This window comes from Hyperolius riggenbachi, chromosome 4, assembly GCF_040937935.1.
Source record: "Hyperolius riggenbachi isolate aHypRig1 chromosome 4, aHypRig1.pri, whole genome shotgun sequence".
In the NCBI taxonomy this organism is placed as follows: domain Eukaryota; kingdom Metazoa; phylum Chordata; class Amphibia; order Anura; family Hyperoliidae; genus Hyperolius; species Hyperolius riggenbachi.
The window spans coordinates 495394332-495419000 of NC_090649.1; the positions used below are offsets into that span (position 1 = coordinate 495394332).

Here is a 24669-nt window from a genome sequence, read left to right on the forward strand (position 1 = left end):
TTGTCTCCACCCACTTTTTGGTTATGGGAATAAAAAGTATCCTATATGTTATCCAGGTAATGTATGTGTGTGCCAAATTTCACTCAAATCCGTTCAGCCATTGTTGTGTGATCGAGTAACAAACATCCAAACTTTCGCATTTATAATATTAGTGAGATTAGATCGCATTAATAATTGATGGGCGCTGCTTAGTAAGAGGGAGGGGCAGATGCAGTTTATGGCTAATGAGAATTACAGCTATATTGGCACTCAGTGACTAATTTGGGTTTGATAACTCCTCTGAAGACAGCAAAGATAGCAAAGTGCTGCAGAAGATGCCAGTGCTATATAAATACATAATAATAATATGGTAGGACATTAGACTATGGCTGTGGTAGGATTAGAGTGTGAACTCCTCTGAGGACAGTCAGTGACATGACTATGTACTCTGTAATGTGCTGCAGTAGATGTCAGTGCTATATAAATACATAATAATAATATGGCAGGACATTAGACTATGACTATGGTAGGATTAGAGTGTGAGCTCCTCTGAGGACAGTCAGTGACATGACTATGTACTCTGTAATGTGCTGCAGGAGATGTCAGTGCTATATAAATACATAATAATAATATGGCAGGACATTAGACTATGACTATGGTAGGATTAGAGTGTGAGCTCCTCTGAGGACAGTCAGTGACATGACTATGTACTCTGTATAGTGCTGCAGAAGATGTCAGTTCTATATAAATACTGTACATAATAATGATAATATGGTACGACATTATACTATGACTATGGTAGGATTAGATTGTGATCTCCTCTAAGGACAGTCAGTGACATGACTATATACTCTGTAAAGTGCTGCTGCAGAAGATGGTAGTGCTATATAAATACATAATAATAATATGGTGGGACATTAGACTATGACTATGGTAGGATTAGAGTGTGAGCTCCTCTGAGGACAGTCAGTGACATTACTATGTACTCTGTAATGTGCTGCAGAAGATGTCAGTGCTATATAAATACATAATAATAATATGATAAAGAGTAGAGAAACCGAGAGCCCAATATAGTGTAGTATGTTAAGCATAAATGAAGTAAAGGTTATCGTGAGAAAATTATACTCACAAACATGGGTTACCACACAGGCAACCACTGTATAGGCAGGTGAGGAGATTAGACCTGTCCTCACTCAGGGATAAGAAGTCGCTCTCTGTAGATGCGAAAGGGGGTAGATCACCCCTCCACCAGGGGTGGACACGGTATAGCAGTAGGAGAACAGAGGCGCCAGCAGGATAAAAGTGGATAAAAACTTTAAAATTTGCTGGGAGGAAGTGGTGGACTTACCTCCATAAAGCAGACACGAAAGACTGTCTGAATAGTAGTCACATTTATTAATTAGTACCCCAAAACAGTGCAACGCGTTTCGCAGGCCCAGCCCGCTTCATCAGGCAATAAAAATGGGGACAAGACAGAATTTCAGCAATAGCAGGTGAGGCGCTACACCTGCTATTGCTGAAATTCTGTCTTGTCCCCATTTTTATTGCCTGATGAAGCGGGCTGGGCCTGCGAAACGCGTTGCACTGTTTTGGGGTACTAATTAATAAATGTGACTACTATTCAGACAGTCTTTCGTGTCTGCTTTATGGAGGTAAGTCCACAACTTCCTCCCAGCAAATTTTAAAGTTTTTATCCACTTTTATCCTGCTGGCGCCTCTGTTCTCCTACTGCTATAATAATAATATGGTACAACATTATACTATGACTATGGCAGGATTAGATTGTGAGCTCCTCTGAGGACAGTCAGTGACATGACTATATACTCTGTAAAGTGCTGCAGAAGATGGTAGTGCTGCTAAATACATAATAATAATATGGTAGAACATTACACTATGACTATGGTAGGATTAGTTTGTGAGCTCCTCTGAGGACAGTCAGTGACATGACTATGTACTCTGTAATGTGCTGCAGAAGATGTCAGTGCTATATAAACACATAATAATAATATGGTAGGACATTAGACTATAGCTATGGTAGAATCAGATTGTGAGCTCCTCTGAGGACATTAAGGGACACAACTATGTACTCTGTGGAGGTTAAAGAGAACTTGAACTGAAAATAAAAAGCCAAAATAACCATACACAGGTCATACTTACCTCCTGTGGAGTCTACTCCTCAATCTCTTTCTCCTCTCTTGTGCCACATTTGACCACTGTGATCAATGGAATTCTCTATCCTCCATTTTAAAAATGACCATTACCCCCTAACAACTTCCTGGTCAGCACACTGTTAAACTGTAATATCACCCACTTTTGCCATAGGAAAACATGGGCATTACCTTGCACATTCTGTTGTAACTAGGGATGGGACGACGAATCCGGCGAATCCACGAATCCCTCGAATATTGGGAAACATTCGAGATTCGTGGATTCGAATCCCGACGCCATTTTCCACTTTGCGAATCCGCCGAATCCCGACGCTGCATCGCCGCGCATCCGCCGCTCGCACTCGTCCTCGTCCTCCTTCGAGCCCCCCCCCCCGCGTCTCCTCCGCCCGCCCCGCGCCTCCTTCGCCCGCCCGCCCGCATACATTGTATCAACTCACCTGTCCAGTGGAGCGCAGAGCGGCAGACCTCTCGCTCACTTCCTGGTTCCCTCTAGTGACGGCTTTTACAATGACGTCATCAGTAAAAGCCGGTCCGGCCACTAGAGGGAACCGAGAAGTAACGAGGAGGTCTGCCGCTCTGCGCTCCACTGGACAGGTGAGTTGATACTTATGCAGGCACGGGGGACGGAGGAGGCCGTGGGGGTGAGCGGAGGAGGCACGGGGGGGGAGGGGGAGCGACACCTACACCTACACCTACCTACCTACCTCTATACCTCCCTCTATACCTACCTAAAGGCCCCCTATACGTACCTACCTACCTACCCGCCACTATACCTACCTACCTACAGGCCCCTATACCTACCTAAAGGATACGTACCTACCTACCACTATCCCTACCTACCTACAGGCCCCTATACCTACATACCTACCTATACTTAAGGCCCTATACCCTGCTACCTATACTGAAGGTCCCTTTAACCACTTAAGGACTGCAGTCATAAAACCCCTTAAGGACCAGAGCCTTTTTTTCCATTCAGACCACTGCAGCTTTCACGGTTTATTGCTCGGTCATACAACCTACCACCTAAATGAATTTTACCTCCTTTTCTTCTCTCTAATATAGCTTTCTTTTGATGCTATTTGAGTGCTCCTGCGATTTTTACTTTTTATTATATTCATCAAAAAATACATGAATTTTGGCAAAAAAATGATTTTTTTAACTTTCTGTGCTGACATTTTTCAAATAAAGTAAAATTTCTGTATACATGCAGCGCGAAAAATGTGGACAAACATGTTTTGGATAAAAAAAAAACCATTCAGTGTATATTTATTGGTTTGGGTAAAAGTTATAGCGTTTACAAACTATGGTGCAAAAAGTGAATTTTCCCATTTTGAAGCATCTCCGACTTTTCTGAGCACCTGTCATGTTTCATGAGGTGCTAAAATTCCAGGATAGTATAAATATCCCCCAAATGACCCCATTTTGGAAAGAAGACATCCCAAAGTATTCACTGAGAGGCATGGTGAGTTCATAGAAGATTTTATTTTTTGTCACAAGTTAGCGGAAAATGACATTTTGTGACAAAAAAAAAATGAAAAAAAAAATTCCATTTCTTCTAACTTGCGACAAAAAAAATGAAATCTGCCACGGACTCACAATGCTCCTCTCTGAATACCTTGAAGTGTCTACTTTCCAAAATGGGGTCATTTATGGGGTGTGTTTACTGTCCTGGCATTTTGGGGGGTGCTAAATTGTAAGCACCCCTGTAAAGCCTAAAGGTGCTCATTGCACTTAGGGCCCCTTAGCGCAGTTAGGCTGCAAAAAAGTGCCACACATGTGGTATCGCTGTACTCAGGAGAAGTAGTATAATGTGTTTTGGGGTGTATTTTTACACATACCCATGCTGGGTGGGAGAAATATCTCTGTAAATCACAATTTTTTGATTTTTTTTACACACAATTGTCCATTTACAGAGATATTTCTCCCACCCAGCACGGGTATGTGTAAAAATACACCACAAAACACATCATACTACTTCTCCTGAGTACGGCGATACCACATGTGTGGCACTTTTTTGCACCCCAACTGTGCTAAGGGGCCCAAAGTCCAATGAGTACCTTTAGGATTTCACAGGTCATTTCACGACATTTGGTTTCAAGACTACTCCTCACGGTTTAGGGCCCCTAAAATGCCAGGGCAGTATAGGAACCCCACAAGTGACCCCATTTTAGAAAGAAGACACCCAAAGGTATTCCGTTAGGAGTATGGTGAGTTCATAGAAGATTTTATTTTTTTGTCGCAAGTTAGCGGAAATTGATTTTAATTGTTTTTTTTCACAAAGTGTCATTTTCCGCTAACTTGTGACAAAAAATAAAATCTTCTATGAACTCACCATACTCCTAACTGAATACCTTGGGATGTCTTCTTTCTAAAATGGGGTCACTAGTGGGGTTCCTATACTGCCCTGGGATTTTAGGGGCCCTAAACCGTGAGGAGTAGTCTTGAAACCAAATTTCGCAAAATGACCTGTGAAATCCTAAAGGTACTCATTGGACTTTGGGCCCCTTAGCGCAGTAAGGGTGCAAAAAAGTGCCACACATGAGGTATCGCCGTACTCAGGAGAAGTAGTATAATTTGTTTTGCGGTGTATTTTTACACATACCCATGCTGGGTGGGAGAAATATCTCTGTAAATGGACAATTGTGTGTAAAAAAATTAAAAAATTGTGATTTACAGAGATATTTCTCCCACCCAACATGGGTATGTGTAAAAATACACCCCAAAACACATTATACTACTTCTCCTGAGTACGGCGATACCACATGTGTGGCACTTTTTTGCACCCCAACTGCGCTAAGGGGCCCAAAGTCCAATGAGTACCTTTAGGATTTCACAGGTCATTTTGCGAAATTTGGTTTCAAGACTACTCCTCACGGTTTAGGGCCCCTAAAATGCCAGGGCAGTATAGGAACCCCACAAGTGACCCCATTTTAGAAAGAAGACACCCCAAGGTATTCAGTTAGGAGTATGGTGAGTTCATAGAAGATTTTATTTTTTGTCACAAGTTAGCGGAAAATTACACTTTGTGAAAAAAAACAATTAAAATCAATTTCCGCTAACTTGTGACAAAAAAATAAAATCTTCTATGAACTCACCATACTCCTAACTGAATACCTTGGGGTGTCTCCTTTCTAAAATGGGGTCACTTGTGGGGTTCCTATACTGCCCTGGGATTTTAGGGGCCCTAAACCGTGAGGAGTAGTCTTGAAACCAAATGTCGCAAAATGACCTGTGAAATCTTAAAGGTACTCATTGGACTTTGGGCCCCTTAGCGCAGTTAAGGTGCAAAAAAGTGCCACACATGAGGTATCCCCGTACTCAGGAGAAGTAGTATAATTTGTTTTGCGGTGTATTTTTACACATACCCATGCTGGGTGGGAGAAATATCTCTGTAAATGGACAATTGTGTGTAAAAAAATTAAAAAATTGTGATTTACAGAGATATTTCTCCCACCCAGTGGTCTAGTGGGTCGCGCGCACTAGAATACCGCTAGAGTAGCATTCGACAGTAATCGCATTCGGCCTAGTAAGTAACTGCGTCGCCGTAGACTAACATGACTTCCGGGCCGACCCAAATTGCCACAGAAGCCACCCAGTAACGTAGGCATGCACTAGCGTTAAGTCAAGCACTTCCGGCGTAGGGGGGGACCGCAAAGTGTGACTTTCGCTAGGCAATTTTCCCTAACGCATCACGCCAGTGTGAAATAGCACAGAGACCCTTGTGTGCCTACTGCTATGTTTGGAGTTCCCTACTCTCTAAAAGTGTATCTGCTCATGATACCTCTGGAAACACTCCCCTAGGCATAGACCAGGCTGGTCAGGACACATGGGACAGTAAACAGAGGTGTCACGCCTTGTTCCAGCCCTGCTGCAGACACGACAACGTTTTCTTGGGGTGCGTTGATTTGGGCCACTCGGAATGGGAAAGGCGTAGTGCCTTTCATGCAGCTGGCTAACTGTATTTTGGGGTTGGGCCACGGCACCTCCTGGATACAGGAGTTCCATAACGATGTCTTCCTGGAATTTAAGAAACGCTCCAGTTCTCCCAGCCTTACTGTAGAGAACAAAGCTGTTGTAAATACCCAATTGAATTAGATAAACAGACACTTTTTTATACCAGCGTCTGGTTTTGCGGGAAACTAAATAGGGCCCTAACATCTGGTCATTGAAGTCCACCCCTCCCATGTAAGCATTATAGTCGTGGACGGCGAGGGGTTTTTCAGTGACCTCAGTTGCCCGTTGAATTTGGACTGTCGTGTCTGTGTGAATGGTGGACAGAAGGTAAACGTCCCTCTTGTCCTTCCATTTCACCGCGAGCAGGTCATCTGTACACAAGGCAGCCCTCTCCCCCCGTGCAAGCCGGGTACTAACGAGCCGTTGGGGGAAGCCCCGGCGACTAGGCCGCACGGTGCCACAGCAGCGGATCCCTTCTATCTTTAAATGCTGATAGAGGGCCACACTTGTGTAGAAGTTGTCCACATAAAGATGGTACCCCTCCTGGAACAAAGGTGACACCAAGTCCCACACAATCTTGCCACTGCTCCCCAGGTAGTCAGGGCATCCAATTTTGAGTCTTTTCCCTCATAGACCCTAAAACCATAAGTATAGCCTGTGGCCCTTTCACAGAGCTTATACAGTTTCACCCCATACCGGGCGCGCTTGCTTGGGATGTACTGTTTGATGCCAAGGCGCCCGGTAAAATGTATGAGGGACTCGTCTACACAAATGTGCTGTTCAGGGGTATAAGCATCTGCAAATTTTGATGACATGTGGTCTATGAGGGGCCGAATTTTGTGGAGCCGGTCATAAGCAGGGTGGTCACTCCGATGACAGGTTGTGTTGTCATTGAAGTGCAGGAAGCGCAGGATCATCTCAAACCGTGTCCTGGACATGACAGCAGAGAACATGGGCAGGTGATATATTGGGCGCGTAGACCAATAAGACCGCAATACATTCAATTTGACTAGACCCATGTTAAGGAGAAGGCCCAAAAAAGTTTTAAGTTCGGAAACTTGGAGTGGTTTCCACCGGTAAGCCTGGGAATAGTACTTATCCGGGTTGTCGGTGATGTATTGTGTGGCATAACGGTTGGTCTCAGCCACAATTAAGTTGTAGAGATCCTCGGTGAAGAACAGATGAAAAAAGTCTAGGGCCGTTACTAGATTATCTGTCTCCACCTGGACTCCAGACTGGGCGGTGAAAGGGGGCAGTACGGGTGCGGCGGAACCAGTGGATTGCCAATTGGGATTTGCCAGCACCTCTGGAAGACTATGGGTAGTACGGGCCCATTTTCTTGGTGGCTGCGACTCGGGTCTTAATGCACGTGCCACCGAACCAGTTTCAACTTCCCTTCTGGTGCTCACCACTTCACCAGGGTCTACGGAAGTATTGGTGCCAGGTCCAGGAGATGCTGCGCTGCTGGTGTATGCCTCACCATGAAACCTCAGACCAGCGCTAGCTCCACTCTGCTGCCCTTGAGGCAGATCCTGCGGTCCAGTGACATGGGGTGTGGTACGCCTGGCTCTAGTCGGGACCTCAACCTCGTTATCGCTATCGGTCAGCGAGCCACTGCTGTCCACAGGTTCGTACTCTGACCCAGAAGATTCGTCGGATGAGATGTCCCAATCGTCCTCATCCGACTGGGCCATGTACCTGAGAACCTCATCATCGGAATACCCCTTTCTTGCCATGGTGGGCTGCTAAATTTAGGGGGTATTCCTCTGAGACTACCCAGGAAAAAGAGCACCTACCTAGCAAAAGGGAGTACTTGCGGAGCAGAAAGCTGTGGTCACTGAGTTTTGGAAAAAAAAAATCAAAACTGATCTTTACAGTGCCACAGCTATTGTACAGTGTGTTTTGCAGTGATCAGAAAAAAAATTCTGTCACTGCGGTGGGGCGGGCTGAACGCAAGTGCAGGCGAACGATCAGGCCTGATCGGCAAACACTGCGTTTTTAGTGGATCCTAATGACTCCAATATAGATCTGTGTGCGATCAGTAATGATCACTTACAGATACTATATAGTACCAATGCTGATTAGCGACAGTGATGACGCTAATCAGCGACTAATTAGTGACTGTGGTGCGGTGGGCTGAGCGCTAACTGACACTAACACAGGGGCCTAGCTAACTGGCCTAACTGTTAACACTAGTGATACTAAAAACACTATTTTTAGATCACTAGGATAGTGACCGGGGGGGGGATCAGGGGGCAATCAGACAGCAATGGGGGCAATCAGAAACAATCACAGACAATCAGAGGGCAATCAAGGCAATTACAACACAATTAGAGCCAATAAGAGTGATTAGAGGGCAATCACAGCCAGCCAGCGCAATCAAAGCCAATCGCGGGGCAATCGAAGCCAATCACAATACAATCGAAAACCAAACACGGGACAATCGAAAACCAATCACGGGACAATCGAAGCCAATCACGGGACAATCGAAGTCAATCACGGGACAATCGAAGCCAATCACGGGACAATCGAAGCCAATCACGGGACAATCGAAGCCAATCACGGGACAATCGAAGCCAATCACGGGACAATCGAAGCCAATCACAGGACAATCGAAGCCAATCACAGGACAATCAAAAACCAATCATGGGACAATCTAAGTCAGTCACAGGGCAATTGAGACAATTGGAGCCAATCAAAGCACAATCAAGCGTTACAGACAGGAGATTAGATATACACAATGGCAGGGGGGTGATCTAGGGCAGGGTGGAGTGATCAGAGGGAGATATAAGGGCAGGGGGGAGGGTGATCAGGAGCCTGCAGTGACAGGTGGTGACGGGGTGATTGATAGGTGATCGGTAGGTAATTACAGAGGAGAAAATAAGCAAGCAATGCACTGGCGGGGGGTCTGTGGGCGATCTGAGGGTTCCGGTGGGTGATTGGGTGCCCGCAAGGGGCAGATTAGGGTCTAATCTGATGGGTAGCAGTGACAGGGGGTGACGGGGTGATTGATAGGTGATCAGAAGGTAATTACAGGGTAGAATATATGCAAGCAATGCACTGGCAAGTTGATCAGAGGGGGTCTCAGGGCAATCTGAGGGGGTGGGCGGGTGATTGGGTGCCCAAAAGGGGCAGATTAGGGACTGATCTGATGGGTAGCAGTGACAGGTAGTGACAGGGGGTGATTGATGGGTGATTGATGGGTGATCAGTAGGTGTTTAGAGGAGAGAAAAGATGTAAACAATGCACTTGGTAGGTGTTATGAGGGTGGGCCTGTGGGCGATCTGAGCGTGTGGGTGGGTGATCAGATGCCCGCAAAGGGCAGGTTAGGGTCTAATCTGATGGGTGGCAGTGACAGGTGATGACAGGGGGTGATCGATGGGTGATTGACAGGTGATTGACAGGTGATTACAGAGAATAGCTGTATACAGTACACGGGGGGGGGGGGGGGGAGGTCTGGGGGGGGGGGGGGGGGGGTCTGGGGAGGATCTGAGGGTGTGGGGGGGTGATCAGGGGGAAGTTTAGGACCTGATCTAAAAGATAGCGTTTACAGTTAGTGACAGGGGGTGATTGATAGGTGATTAGGGGGGTGATTGGGTGCAAACAGTGCTGTCAGGGGGTGGGCAGGGGGGGGTCTGATGGGTGCTGTGGGCGATCAGTGTGCAGGGTGGGCAGGATCAGTGTGTGTGTGGTGTCACTCACAGTGCTGCCTTCCTCTCTGGTGGTCGATCGAGCGCTGTGACCACCAGGGAGGAGGCAGCGTGTATAATACGCTTTGTTTACCTAACAAAGCGTATTATACACTTTCAATTGGCCATTTCAAAAAGTTGCAACCCGCCGGCGCTGCTGATTGGCCGGCGGGTTGACGTCGCATGTGTGCGGAGCCTAATGCCGGCGATGCGCCCGCAATCCCCTCCCCCAGGACCCGACGCCATTCTGCGTTACGTGGTCCTGGGGCTGCCACTTTGCCGCCGCCAATATGAAGTAGGTGGTCGGCAAGTGGTTAACTACCTACCTACCTACAGGACACTATACCTACCTACCTACTGGCCACTATACCTACCTACCTACAGGCCACTATACCTACCTACCTACATACCTACCTATACTTAAGGCCCTATACCCTGCTACCTATACTGAAGGTCCCTTTAACTACCTACCTACCTACCTACAGGACACTATACCTACCTACCTACTGGCCACTATACCTACCTACCTAAAGGCCCCCTATACCTACCTAAAGGCCCCCTATATGTACCTACCTACCTACCTACCTACCTAAAGGCCCCTATACCTACCTAAAGGCCCCTATACCTACCTACCTACCTACCTAAAGGCCCCTATACCTACCTACCTACATATCTACCTATACTTAAGGCCCTATACCCTGCTACCTATACTGAAGGTCCCTTTAACTACCTACCTACCTACCTACCTACAGGACACTATACCTACCTACCGGCCACTATACCTACCTACCTACAGGCCACTATACCTACCTAAAGGCCCCCTATACGTACCTACCTACCTAAAGGCCCCCTATACGTACCTACCTACCTAAAGGCCCCTATACCTACCTACCTACCTAAAGGCCCCTATACCTACCTACAGGCCTCTATACCTACCTACCTACCTACCTAAAGGCCCCTATACCTACCTAAAGGCCCCCTATACGTGCCTACCTACCTAAAGGCCCCTATACCTACCTACCTAAAGGCCCCTATACCTACCTACCTACCTACATACCTACCTATACTTAAGGCCCTATACCCTGCTACCTATACTGAAGGTCCCTTTAACTACCTACCTACCTACAGGACACTATACCTACCTACCTACTGGCCACTATACCTACCTACCTACAGGCCACTATACCTACCTACCTACATACCTACCTATACTTAAGGCCCTATACCCTGCTACCTATACTGAAGGTCCCTTTAACTACCTACCTACCTACCTACAGGACACTATACCTACCTACCTACTGGCCACTATACCTACCTACCTAAAGGCCCCCTATACCTACCTAAAGGCCCCCTATACGTACCTACCTACCTACCTACCTAAAGGCCCCTATACCTACCTACCTACATACCTACCTATAATTAAGGCCTCTATATACCCTGTTACCTATACTGAAGGCCCATATACCCTGCTACCTATACTGAAGGCCCATATACCCTGCTACCTATACTGAAGGCCTATATACCCTGCTACCTATACTGAAGGCCCATATACCCTGCTACCTATACTGAAGGCCCATATACCCTGCTACCTATACTGAAGGCCTATATACCCTGCTACCTATACTGAAGGCCTATATACCCTGCTACCTATACTGAAGGCCCATATACCCTGCTACCTATACTGAAGGCCCATATACCCTGCTACCTATACTGAAGGCCCATATACCCTGCTACCTATACTGAAGGCCCATATACCCTGCTACCTATACTGAAGGCCCATATACCCTGCTACCTATACTGAAGGCCTATATACCCTGCTACCTATACTGAAGGCCCATATACCCTGCTACCTATACTGAAGGCCCATATACCCTGCTACCTATACTGAAGGCCCATATACCTTGCTACCTATACTGCAGGCCCCTATACCTTGCTACCTATACTGAAAGCTACCAATATTGAAGGCACCCATACCTAGCTAGCTATACTGAAGGCACCTTTACCTCGCTACCTATACTGCGGGCAACTATACCACGGATCGCACAATTCTTATGTGCAGGATTCGTTAGATTCGGGATTCGAAAGGTTCAAGATATTCGAGAACCTTTTCAGATTCGGATTCGGATTCGAAAAAATTGTGGATTCGTCCCATCCCTAGTTGTAACTGACAGCTGCTGACATATAACTGACAGCAACTGGTATATTTCAGTTCTGACAAAATATTGTCAGAACTGGATGGGCTCACAGTAAGAAGAAAATGGTGAGCTTCTGAGAGGAACTGACGGTGAAGTTAGTATGTAATATTGATTTGCAGCTACGTCATGTGTTTATTTTAAATAATTTTACTCACTTCAGGTTCCCTTTAAGGGCTCGTTTCCACTAGAGCGAATCTGCATGCGTTTCCTGCATGCAGATTCGCTCAAACCATACTAGTGGATGGCACCGTTTCCACTTGTCAGGAATTCTGTGCGGCTCGCTCTGCAGAAAAAATCTGTACAGCAGAGCCGTCAGAATTCGCACGTCGCACACCCGCACGCGAATCGTCGGTCATGTAACTAAATAGGAAAACCGCAAGCACTTGAGTCTTGCGGTTTTCCTGACGTTTGCGCGTGCGATTTCGTGAAAAAACCCATGTCAATGCTTGCCGGCATTGACATGGTTAAAATCGCGTTGTTAAAATCGCGAACGAATCCGCGTGAAAATCCGCATGAAAACGTCAACGAATCCGCAACCGTATGCGGATTTGTTGACGCGTTTTCCGCGAGCAAATCACGCCGCACAAGTGGAAACGTACCCTTACAGCGCTATATAAATAGAGAGAGAGAGAGAGACACTGGAAAGACTTATTATCACTTTCCCCCTTTTTTATTTTTTCCCTGAGCAGCAGGTTTATCAGGACGCACATCACAATGGGCGCTGCGATTCTATACACACACTCACTGTCTTCCTAATTTAGGATGAATTGCACATTTTGTACTTTGTATATTTAGCTTGCTGGGTGAAGACACTGAAAAATGACATGCAGGTTCTGATGACATCATTCTCCAGACCTCAGGTGAACACATTCCTATTTCACAGACAATTTATTTTAATTGCCTTTTCCTGGGACCATCCGCTCCCAATCAATACTGTCCTGCAATGTGGCTGCCACTCTCTTAGGTTAATGACATGGGAGATAGAAGGTAGAATATGACTGCCTCGCTGCTGTGCATGTTCCGCAGGTGACGACAGGTTATATTCTGACATCTTCTTCACAGAGATTTTATTATTTTGTAATGAAAGGCTTGTATAACTAGCTTTCTGAATAAGCACTTGGTCAGTGTAACAAACGTGTAAAGAATATAGTTAGCCTAATAAAGATTATTGCTTAAAATAAGGAATGTGCAAGTTGCTGTTCTAGCTGTGTTTTTCTAAGTGTATTTCATATTTGTTCTTAGTACTGGCAGGCCTGGATTTACATCACAGGAGCCTATAGGCACAGATGTCCCGTCACCCTAGACTCCGCCCTCTATGCATGCAGGCCTGGATCTACATCACAGGAGCCTATAGGCACAGATGTCCCGGCACCCTAGACTCCGCCCTCCATGCATGCAGGCCAGGATTTACCTCCCAGGAGCCTATAGGCACAGATGTCCTGGCACCCTAGAATCCGCCCTCCATGCATGCAGGCCTGGATTTACATCACAGGAGCCTATAGGCACAGATGTCCTGGCACCCTAGACTCCGCCCTCCATGCATGCAGGCCAGGATTTACCTCCCAGGAGCCTAAAGACACAGATGTCCTGGCACCCTAGACTCCGCCCTCCATGCATGCAGGTCTGGATTTACATCACAGGAGCCTATAGGCACAGATGTCCTGGCACCCTAGACTCCGTCCTCCATGCATGCAGGCCAGGATTTACCTCCCAGGAGCCTATAGGCACAGATGTCCTGGCACCCTAGAATCCGCCCTCCATTCACGCAGGCCTGGATTTACATCACAGGAGCCTATAGGCACAGATGTCCTGGCACCCTAGACTCCGCCATCCATGCATGCAGGCCAGGATTTACCTCCCAGGAGCCTAAAGACACAGATGTCCTGGCACCCTAGACTCCGCCCTCCATGCATGCAGGTCTGGATTTACATCACAGGAGCCTATAGGCACAGATGTCCTGGCACCCTAGACTCCGCCCTCCATGCATGCAGGCCTGGATCTACATCACAGGAGCCTATAGGCACAGATGTCCTGGCACCCTAGACTCCGCCCTCCATGCATGCAGGTCTGGATTTACATCACAGGAGCCTATAGGCACAGATGTCCTGACACCCTAGACTCCGCCCTCCATGCATGCAGGTCCAGATTTACATCACAGGAGCCTATAGGCACAGATGTCCTGGCACCCTAGACTCCGCCCTCCATGCACGCAGGCCCGGATTTACCTCCCAGGAGCCTAAAGACACAGATGTCCAGGCACCCTAGACTCCGCCCTCCATGCATGCAGGCCTGGATTTACATCACAGAAGCCTATAGGCACAGATGTCCTGGCACCCTAGACTCCACCCTCCATGCATGCAGGCCCGGATTTACATCACAGGAGCCTATAGGCACAGATGTCCTGGCACCCTAGACTCTGCCCTCTATGCATGCAGGCCCGGATTTACCTTACAGGAGTCTAAAGACACAGATGTCCTGGCACCCTAGACTCCGCCCTCCATGCATGCAGGCCCGGATTTACATCACAGGAGCCTATAGGCACAGATGTCCTGGCACCCTAGACTCCGCCCTCCATGCATGCAGGCCCGGATTTACCTCCCAGGAGCCTAAAGACACAGATGTCCTGGCACCCTAGACTCCGCCCTCCATGCATGCAGGCCTGGATCCACATCACAGGAGCCTATAGGCACAGATGTCCCGGCACCCTAGACTCTGCCCTCCATGCATGCAGGTCTGGATTTACATCACAGGAGCCTATAGGCACAGATGTCCTGGCACCCTAGACTCCGCCCTCCATGCATGCAGGCCTGGATTTACATCACAGGAGCCTATAGGCACAGATGTCCCGTCACCCTAGACTCCGCCCTCCATGCATGCTGGTCTGGATTTACATCACAGGAGCCTATAGGCACTGATGTCCAGGCACCCTAGACTCCACCCTCCATGCATGCAGGTCTGGATTTACCTCCCAGGAGCCTAAAGACACAGATGTCCTGGCACCCTAGACTCCGCCCTCCATGCATGCAGGCCTGGATCTACATCACAGGAGCCTATAGGCACAGATGTCCTGGCACCCTAGACTCCGCCCTCCATGCATGCAGGCCAGGATTTACCTCACAGGAGCCTATAGGCACAGATGTCCTGGCACCCTAGACTCCGCCCTCCATGCATGCAGGTCTGGATTTACATCACAGGAGCCTATAGGCACTGATGTCCAGGCACCCTAGACTCCGCCCTCCATGCATGCAGGTCTGGATTTACCTCCCAGGAGCCTAAAGACACAGATGTCCTGGCACCCTAGACTCCGCCCTCCATGCATGCAGGCCTGGATCTACATCACAGGAGCCTATAGGCACAGATGTCCTGGCACCCTAGACTCCGCCCTCCATTCACGCAGGCCTGGATTTACATCACAGGAGCCTATAGGCACAGATGTCCTGGCACCCTAGACTCCGCCCTCCATGCATGCAGGCCAGGATTTACCTCCCAGGAGCCTAAAGACACAGATGTCCTGGCACCCTAGACTCCGCCCTCCATGCATGCAGGTCTGGATTTACATCACAGGAGCCTATAGGCACAGATGTCCTGGCACCCTAGACTCCGCCCTCCATGCATGCAGGCCTGGATCTACATCACAGGAGCCTATAGGCACAGATGTCCTGGCACCCTAGACTCCGCCCTCCATGCATGCAGGTCTGGATTTACATCACAGGAGCCTATAGGCACAGATGTCCTGACACCCTAGACTCCGCCCTCCATGCATGCAGGCCCAGATTTACATCACAGGAGCCTATAGGCACAGATGTCCTGGCACCCTAGACTCCGCCCTCCATGCACGCAGGCCCGGATTTACCTCCCAGGAGCCTAAAGACACAGATGTCCAGGCACCCTAGACTCCGCCCTCCATGCATGCAGGCCTGGATTTACATCACAGAAGCCTATAGGCACAGATGTCCTGGCACCCTAGACTCCACCCTCCATGCATGCAGGCCCGGATTTACATCACAGGAGCCTATAGGCACAGATGTCCTGGCACCCTAGACTCTGCCCTCTATGCATGCAGGCCCGGATTTACCTTACAGGAGTCTAAAGACACAGATGTCCTGGCACCCTAGACTCCGCCCTCCATGCATGCAGGCCCGGATTTACATCACAGGAGCCTATAGGCACAGATGTCCTGGCACCCTAGACTCCGCCCTCCATGCATGCAGGCCCGGATTTACCTCCCAGGAGCCTAAAGACACAGATGTCCTGGCACCCTAGACTCCGCCCTCCATGCATGCAGGCCTGGATCCACATCACAGGAGCCTATAGGCACAGATGTCCCGGCACCCTAGACTCTGCCCTCCATGCATGCAGGTCTGGATTTACATCACAGGAGCCTATAGGCACAGATGTCCTGGCACCCTAGACTCCGCCCTCCATGCATGCAGGCCTGGATTTACATCACAGGAGCCTATAGGCACAGATGTCCCGGCACCCTAGACTCCGCCCTCCATGCATGCTGGTCTGGATTTACATCACAGGAGCCTATAGGCACTGATGTCCAGGCACCCTAGACTCCACCCTCCATGCATGCAGGTCTGGATTTACCTCCCAGGAGCCTAAAGACACAGATGTCATGGCACCCTAGACTCCGCCCTCCATGCATGAGGGCCTGGATCTACATCACAGGAGCCTATAGGCACAGATGTCCTGGCACCCTAGACTCCGCCCTCCATGCATGCAGGCCAGGATTTACCTCACAGGAGCCTATAGGCACAGATGTCCTGGCACCCTAGACTCCGCCCTCCATGCATGCAGGTCTGGATTTACATCACAGGAGCCTATAGGCACTGATGTCCAGGCACCCTAGACTCCGCCCTCCATGCATGCAGGTCTGGATTTACCTCCCAGGAGCCTAAAGACACAGATGTCCTGGCACCCTAGACTCCGCCCTCCATGCATGCAGGCCTGGATCTACATCACAGGAGCCTATAGGCACAGATGTCCTGGCAACCTAGACTCCGCCCTCCATGCATGCAGGCCTGGATTTACATCACAGGAGCCTATAGGCACAGATGTCCCGGCACCCTAGACTCCGCCCTCCATGCATGCAGGTCTGGATTTACCTCCCAGGAGCTTAAAGACACAGATGTCCTGGCACCTTAGACTCCGCCCTCCATGCATGCAGGCCCGGATTTACATCACAGGAGCCTAAAGACACAGATGTCCTGGCACCCTAGACTCCGCCCTCCATGCATGCAGGCCCGGATTTACATCACAGGAGCCTATAGGCACAGATGTCCTGGCACCCTAGACTCCGCCCTCCATGCATGCAGGCCCGGATTTACATCACAGGAGCCTATAGGCACAGATGTCCTGGCACCCTAGACTCCGCCCTCCATGCATGCAGGCCCGGATTGACCTCACAGGAGCCTATAGGCACAGATGTCCTGGCACCCTAGACTCCGCCCTCCATGCATGCAGGCTGGATTTACATCACAGGAGTCTATAGGCACAGATGTCCTGGCACCCTAGACTCCGCCCTCCATGCATGCAGGCCTGGATTTACATCACAGGAGCCTATAGGCACAGATGTCCTGGCACCTTAGACCCCGCCTTCCATGCATGTAGGCCAGGTTTTACATCACAGGAGTCTATAGGCACAGATGTCCTGGCACCCTAGACTCCGCCCTCCATGCATGCAGGCCTGGATTTACATCACAGGAGCCTATAGGCACAGATGTCCTGGCACCATAGATTCCGCCCTCCATGCATGCAGGCCCGGATTTACACCACAGGAGCCTATAGGCACAGATGTCCTGGAACCCTAGACTCCGTCCTCCATGCATGCAGGCCCGGATTTACACCACAGCAGCCTATAGGCACAGATGTCCTGGCACCCTAGACTCCGCCCTCCATGCATGGAGGCCCGGATTTACACCACAGGAGCCTATAGGCACAGATGTCCCGGCACCCTAGACTCCGCCCTCCATGCATGCAGGCCAGGATTTACCTCCCAGGAGCCTAAAGACACAGATGTCCTGGCACCCTAGACTCCGCCCTCCATGCATGCAGGCCTGGATCTACATCACAGGAGCCTATAGGCACAGATGTCCTGGCACCCTAGACTCCGCCCTCCATGCATGCAGGCCTGGATTTACATCACAGAAGCCTATAGGCACAGATGTCCCGGCACCCTAGACTCCGCCCTCCATGCATGCAGGTCTGGATTTACCTCCCAGGAGCCTAAAGACACAGATGTCCTGGCACGCTAGACTCCGCCCTCCATGCATGCAGGCCCGGATTTACCTCCCAGGAGCCTAAAGACACAGATGTCCTGGCACCCTAGACTCCGCCCTCCATGCATGCAGGCCCGGATTTACATCACAGGAGCCTATAGGCACAGATGTCCTGGCACCCTAGACTCCGCCCTCCATGCATGCAGGCCCGGATTTACATCACAGGAGCCTATAGGCACAGATGTCCTGGCACCCTAGACTCCGCCCTCCATGCATGCAGGCATGGATTTACATCACAGGAGCCTATAGGCACAGATGTCCTGGCACCCTAGACTCCGCCCTCCATGCATGCATGCCCGGATTGACCTCACAGGAGCCTATAGGCACAGATGTCCTGGCACCCTAGACTCCGCCCTCCATGCATGCAGGCCGGATTTACATCACAGGAGTCTATAGGCACAGATGTCCTGGCACCCTAGACTCCGCCCTCCATGCATGCAGGCCTGGATTTACATCACAGGAGCCTATAGGCACAGATGTCCTGGCACCTTAGACCCCGCCCTCCATGCATGTAGGCCTGGATTTACATCACAGGAGTCTATAGGCACAGATGTCCTGGCACCCTAGACTCCGCCCTCCATGCATGCAGGCCTGGATTTACATCACAGGAGCCTATAGGCACAGATGTCCTGGCACCATAGACTCCGCCCTCCATGCATGCAGGCCCGGATTTACACCACAGGAGCCTATAGGCACAGATGTCCTGGAACCCTAGACTCAGTCCTCCATGCATGCAGGCCCGGATTTACACCACAGCAGCCTATAGGCACAGATGTCCTGGCACCCTAGACTCCGCCCTCCATGCATGGAGGCCCGGATTTACACCACAGGAGCCTATAGGCACAGATGTCCTGGTACCCTAGACTCCGCCCTCCATGCATGCAGGCCTGGATTTACATCACAGGAGCCTATAGGCACAGATGTCCTGGCACCCTAGACTCCGCTCTCCATGCATGCAGGCCAGGATTTACATCACAGGAGCCTATAGGCACAGATGTCCTGGCACCCTAGACTCCACCCTCCATGCATCCAGACCTGGATTTACATCACAGGAGCCTATAGGCACAGATGTCCTGGCACCCTAGACTCCGCCCTCCATGCATGCAGGCCGGATTTACATCACAGGAGTCTATAGGCACAGATGTCCTGGCACCCTAGACTCCGCCCTCCATGCATGCAGGCCAGGATTTACATCACAGGAGCCTATAGGCACAGATGTCCTGGCACCCTAGACTCCGCCCTCCATGCATGCAGGCCTGGATTTACATCACAGGAGCCTATAGGCACAGATGTCCTGGCACCATAGACTCCGCCCTCCATGCATGCAGGCCCGGATTTACACCACAGGAGCCTATAGGCACAGATGTCCTGGAACCCTAGACTCAGTCCTCCATGCATGCAGGCCCGGATTTACACCACAGCAGCCTATAGGCACAGATGTCCTGGCACCCTAGACTCCGCCCTCCATGCATGGAGGCCCGGATTTACACCACAGGAGCCTATAGGCACAGATGTCCTGGCACCCTAGACTCCGCCCTCCATGCATGCAGGCCTGGATTTACATCACAGGAGCCTATAGGCACAGATGTCCTGGCACCCTAGACTCCGCTCTCCATGCATGCAGGCCAGGATTTACATCACAGGAGCCTATAGGCACAGATGTCCTGGCACCCTAGACCCAGCCCTCCATGCATGCAGGCCCGGATTTACATCACAGGAGCCTATAGGCACAGATGTCCTGGCACCCTAGACTCCGCCCTCCATGCATGCAGGCCTGGATTTACCTCACAGGAGCCTATAGACACAGATCTCCTGGCACCCTAGACTCCGCCCTCCATGCATGCAGACCTGGATTTACATCACAGGAGCCTATAGGCACAGATGTCCTGGCACCCTAGACTCCACCCTCCATGCATCCAGACCTGGATTTACATCACAGGAGCCTATAGGCACAGATGTCCTGGCACCCTAGACTCCGCCCTCCATGCATGCAGGCCTGGATTTACATCACAGGAGCCTATAGGCACAGATGTCCTGGTACCCTAGACTCCGCCCTCCATGCATGCAGGCCCAGATTTACCTCACAGGAGCCTATAGACACAGATCTCATGGCACCCTAGACTCCGCCCTCCATGCATGCAGGCCCAGATTTACCTCACAGGAGCCTATAGACACAGATGTCCTGGCACCCTAGACTCCGCCCTCCATGCATGCAGGCCAGGATTTACATCACAGGAGCCTATAGGCACAGATGTCCTGGCACCCTAGACTCCACCCTCCATGCATCCAGACCTGGATTTACATCACAGGAGCCTATAGGCACAGATGTCCTGGCACCCTAGACTCCGCCCTCCATGCATGCAGGCCCGGATTTACATCACAGGAGCCTATAGGCACAGATGTCCTGGTACCCTGGACTCCGCCCTCCATGCATGCAGGCCAGGATTTACATCACAGGAGCCTATAGGCACAGATGTCCTGGCACCCTAGACTCCACCCTCCATGCATGCAGGCCTGGATTTACATCACAGGAGCCTATAGGTACAGATGTCCTGGCACCCTAGACTCCGCCCTTCATGCATGCAGGCCCGGATTTACATCACAGGAGCCTATAGGCACAGATGTCCTGGTACCCTGGACTCCGCCCTCCATGCATACAGGCACGGTTTTACATCACAGGAGCCTATAGGCACAGATGTCCTGGCACCCTAGACTCCGCTCTCCATGCATGCGGGCCTGGATTTACATCACAGGAGCCTATAGGCACAGATGTCCTGGCACCCTAGACTCTGCCCTCCATGCATGCAGGCCAGGATTTACATCACAGGAGCCTATAAGCACAGATGTCCTGGCACCTTAGACTCCGCCCTCCATGCATGCAGGCCAGGATTTACATCACAGGAGCCTATAGGTACAGATGTCCTGGCACCCTAGACTCCGCCCTCCATGCATGCAGGCCAGGATTTACATCACAGGAGCCTATAGGCACAGATATCCTGGCACCCTAGACTCTGCCCTCCATGCATGCAGGCCCGGATTTACCTCCCAGGAGCCTGTAGGGACAGATGTCCTGGCACCCTAGATTCTGCCCTCCGTGCATGCAGGCCCGGATTTACATCACAGGAGCCTATAGGCACAGATGTCCTAGCACCCTAGACTCCGCCCTCCATGCATGCAGGCCAGGATTTACATCACAGGAGCCTATAGGCACAGATGTCCTGGCACCCTAGACTCCGCCCTCCATGCTCCTACAAACCACTCCGAACCGCACCGCAAGTCTGCTGGCTGTCCCAGCTGTCACTTCTCCCTTACTTCCCTTGCCCATCATAGGTAGCTACAGGTGCCTACAGGTATTAGGTAGCCAGAGGTACCCTTAGTACTAAGAGAACTGAATGGGGATCTCGTCAGTGGGATTCCAAGAGCTGGGTGCGTAACCTGTCTGCTCAGGACTCTGTATAGGGAAGGAGGGAGGGAAGCACTCACGGAGGAGAATGAGCCACCTTTCCATCATCAGGCGCCTGTAGGCACGTGCCTATAGTGCCTTATGGCCCTGAATACAGCATGTTTAGTTCTGATAAGTATTTTGTAAACTATTTATTTCCATTTAGTACTGAGAACAGATTACATTTTGCATACGAGCAATGCTTTGTAACTCAACCTATATCCTTGAATAATAAAGTTTTCTTTAACCACTTGACGACCATAGGCTTACACCCCCCTAGTGACCAGGCTGTTTTTCACAATACAGGGGTGTTCAGCTTGGTCAGGTTGTTGCACAGCCCTGCAACGTAGCACACAACGGGCTCTAACCTCCTTTTAGTGTCCTTAAAGAGACTCTGTAACAAAATTTTCAGCCTTATTTCTTCTTTCCTATAAGTTCCTATACCTGTCTAATGTGCTCTGGCTTACTGCAGCCTTTCCTTGTTGCACAGTGGCTGTGTTATCTCTGTTATGTAATCTAATCTTCTTTCCTCTGTCGGCTCTGTTGGGCTCAGGCACTCAGGCTGGAATGTGCAGGTCTGCTTGTGATAGGATAGAAGCTATACACACCCTCTCCACGCCCCCTGCAGGCTCTGTATGACTCACACACTGAGCTACTCTCAGCCTATCACATGCTGTTTGCAGCCATGTCTTTTGTTTGTAAACAGTGCCTAAAACTGGTAATTACAAGCCGGGATTGAAGCAGAGAGTGCCAGAAACAGCACAGAGGGGCCCAGGAGAACATAATGAATAGAATGGTATGCTTTTTATTGTAAGAATTTTACAGTACAGATTCTCTTTAATAGGACACTCTGACGGAGGTCTCTGATCGCTGCTGCATCTTTGTTTTTTTTTACTAACAAAAGGGAGGCTGTTCGCTCCCTCCTTCCTCTCTCTCCCTCCCCCCCACCTCCCCCGTGCCGTCCTAGTCGCCATAGGATGGTGATCAGCACTCTTCCCCGGCTCTCGTAGGCATTAGCCTATGAGAGGCCACGCATTGGGAGCCGCAATGAGGGACAACTGAGTGTCCCTTGTACAGCGCTGCAGGAGATAGCAGTGTTGTATAAATGTAAACAAAGGGGAATTCTTTCCCCTGTCGACTCTCAACTGTCTGCTAGCCGCGATCGCAGGCTGATCACGGGGCGGAGCTCCATGAACCAGCAGGGAACGATCGCACATGGTGAACTGCAGCTCCAGGACTTGACGCCAATCGGCGTTAGGCCTTCCTGGGGCTGCCGCCGGGGTCACGCCCATTGGCATGACGCGGTCGTTATGTAGTTAATGAAAACCTGAATAAAAAAACAAAAACTTATGAGATGATTCATTGTATGTGTTTTACTAAAAGAAGAAGTTTTTGAATCAGGATGATGCTGTTTACCTTTTACTAAAGGAAAATTGAACATAAAATTAAGTTTCAATTTTTTTATGTTTTCACTGTAAGGGCTTCATTTTAAGAATGCATTCTAAACAGCAGCCCTGACAAATCTATCTTTGCAAACTGAAAAGTAAACAGAAGTCATGACCCTTTTAATTTTCGTTCAATATACATAAATAACAACAGTAGTTTTCTAATGCTTGTCATACTGGAAAATAGAGAAGGCTTTGTAGAACTTGTACTATATACCTATGCGTATCTCATCATGTCACTTCAGGTGTACTTTTACCAGATGATCAGCAGGGCTGCCAGGCAACTGGCATTGTTTACATGGAAATAAATGTGGCAGCCTCCATACCCTCTCACCTTGGGTTCCCTTTAATATAAATATATAATATGTTTTATGACTTATGCTTTTACACTGGTTAAATCAAGTAATCACTCACCTTTTCTGTTTCTTCCAGTTTTCAAAAGCACAGCAGTGGCTGGGATAGGTTAGGTTAGCTTCAATCAGATCTGATAACTTCTCCAGAGGCGGTAGCTTCTTCAGGTTGTACGCATGGTTAGCAATCAGCTTCTTTATCTGTCCCAAGCCGTGAGTGGGCAGCGAGCTGATCTGGGTCTTTGAAATATCCCTGATAAAAAATGTATAAAATATACAGATACGTTTATTGGTTCCCCATAAACTGGACTTAGTCCAAATAAACATATAATAGTTATATATTTCACTATACCACATACAGACACTCTCAGAGTTGCTCCTTCTTGTATTTTTGCCTGAGGAAGCGGACGTGAGACCCGTGAAACGGGTTGCAGATCTTTTGGAGTAAGAAATAAAGGCAATCTGTATATTACACATTATTGTGTCTTCTTTTGTGGTGAGGTAAGTTCACCATTAACACCCCCAATGTTAAACGGTTTTGAATTTATTTTATACTTCATTGGTGCCTCTGTTCCTCAAAGCGATCATTCGTTGTTACTACCTTTTTCTATCTACAGAGAGCGACATCTTAGCCCGAGTGGGAAAAATTCCCCATCGGTGCATTCTGTGGTTGCCTAGCTTGGCAACCTGTGTTTATAAATATACCATTCTATCAATTAATAACCTGTATACCATCAATTTTACACTAGTGGGGCTCCCTAATCTTCCTTTTTGTCTCCATCTATCTATATTGGTAGGAATAGATTGCTTCTTAAGGCCCATACACACGTCGGATTTTCGCGAACGACGGGTCGTTTGCACGCCCCGTCGTTCCGTCGTTCGCCCGCTAAATCGGGCGTGTGTACAGGCTGTCGTTCGCTTGATAAGGGTGAGTTTGAGCGATCCGCCTGGCGGAGAGATATGCAGAAGTTCAGGTTGTTACATTCTATTTAGTCAAATGTATCTATTGAGAAATGTTACACACTCTTTGGCTGTCCTCCAACTCCTTCTCATTGAGTCACATTCAACACTTAGATACATTTATGTAAACAAAATGTATCTATGTCAGCTTCGGATGCGTCTGCAGAAATCTCCAGGAACTTTAAAGCTCTGTGTAACCCTTC

General features: G+C 49.3%; 1 protein-coding gene across 9 annotated transcripts in view; it reads right to left on the minus strand.

Moving 5' to 3' along the window:
• The window catches only part of FSHR (follicle stimulating hormone receptor), a 294915-nt gene that overhangs the window by 29043 nt on the left and 241203 nt on the right, over window positions 1–24669 (minus strand). For all 9 annotated transcript variants that reach the window (XM_068233073.1, XM_068233071.1, XM_068233074.1 and 6 more), the window contains one exon: window positions 23571–23759. In XM_068233073.1, the coding sequence (XP_068089174.1) occupies window positions 23571–23759 (189 nt within the window). The remainder of the gene's footprint in view (window positions 1–23570; window positions 23760–24669) is intronic.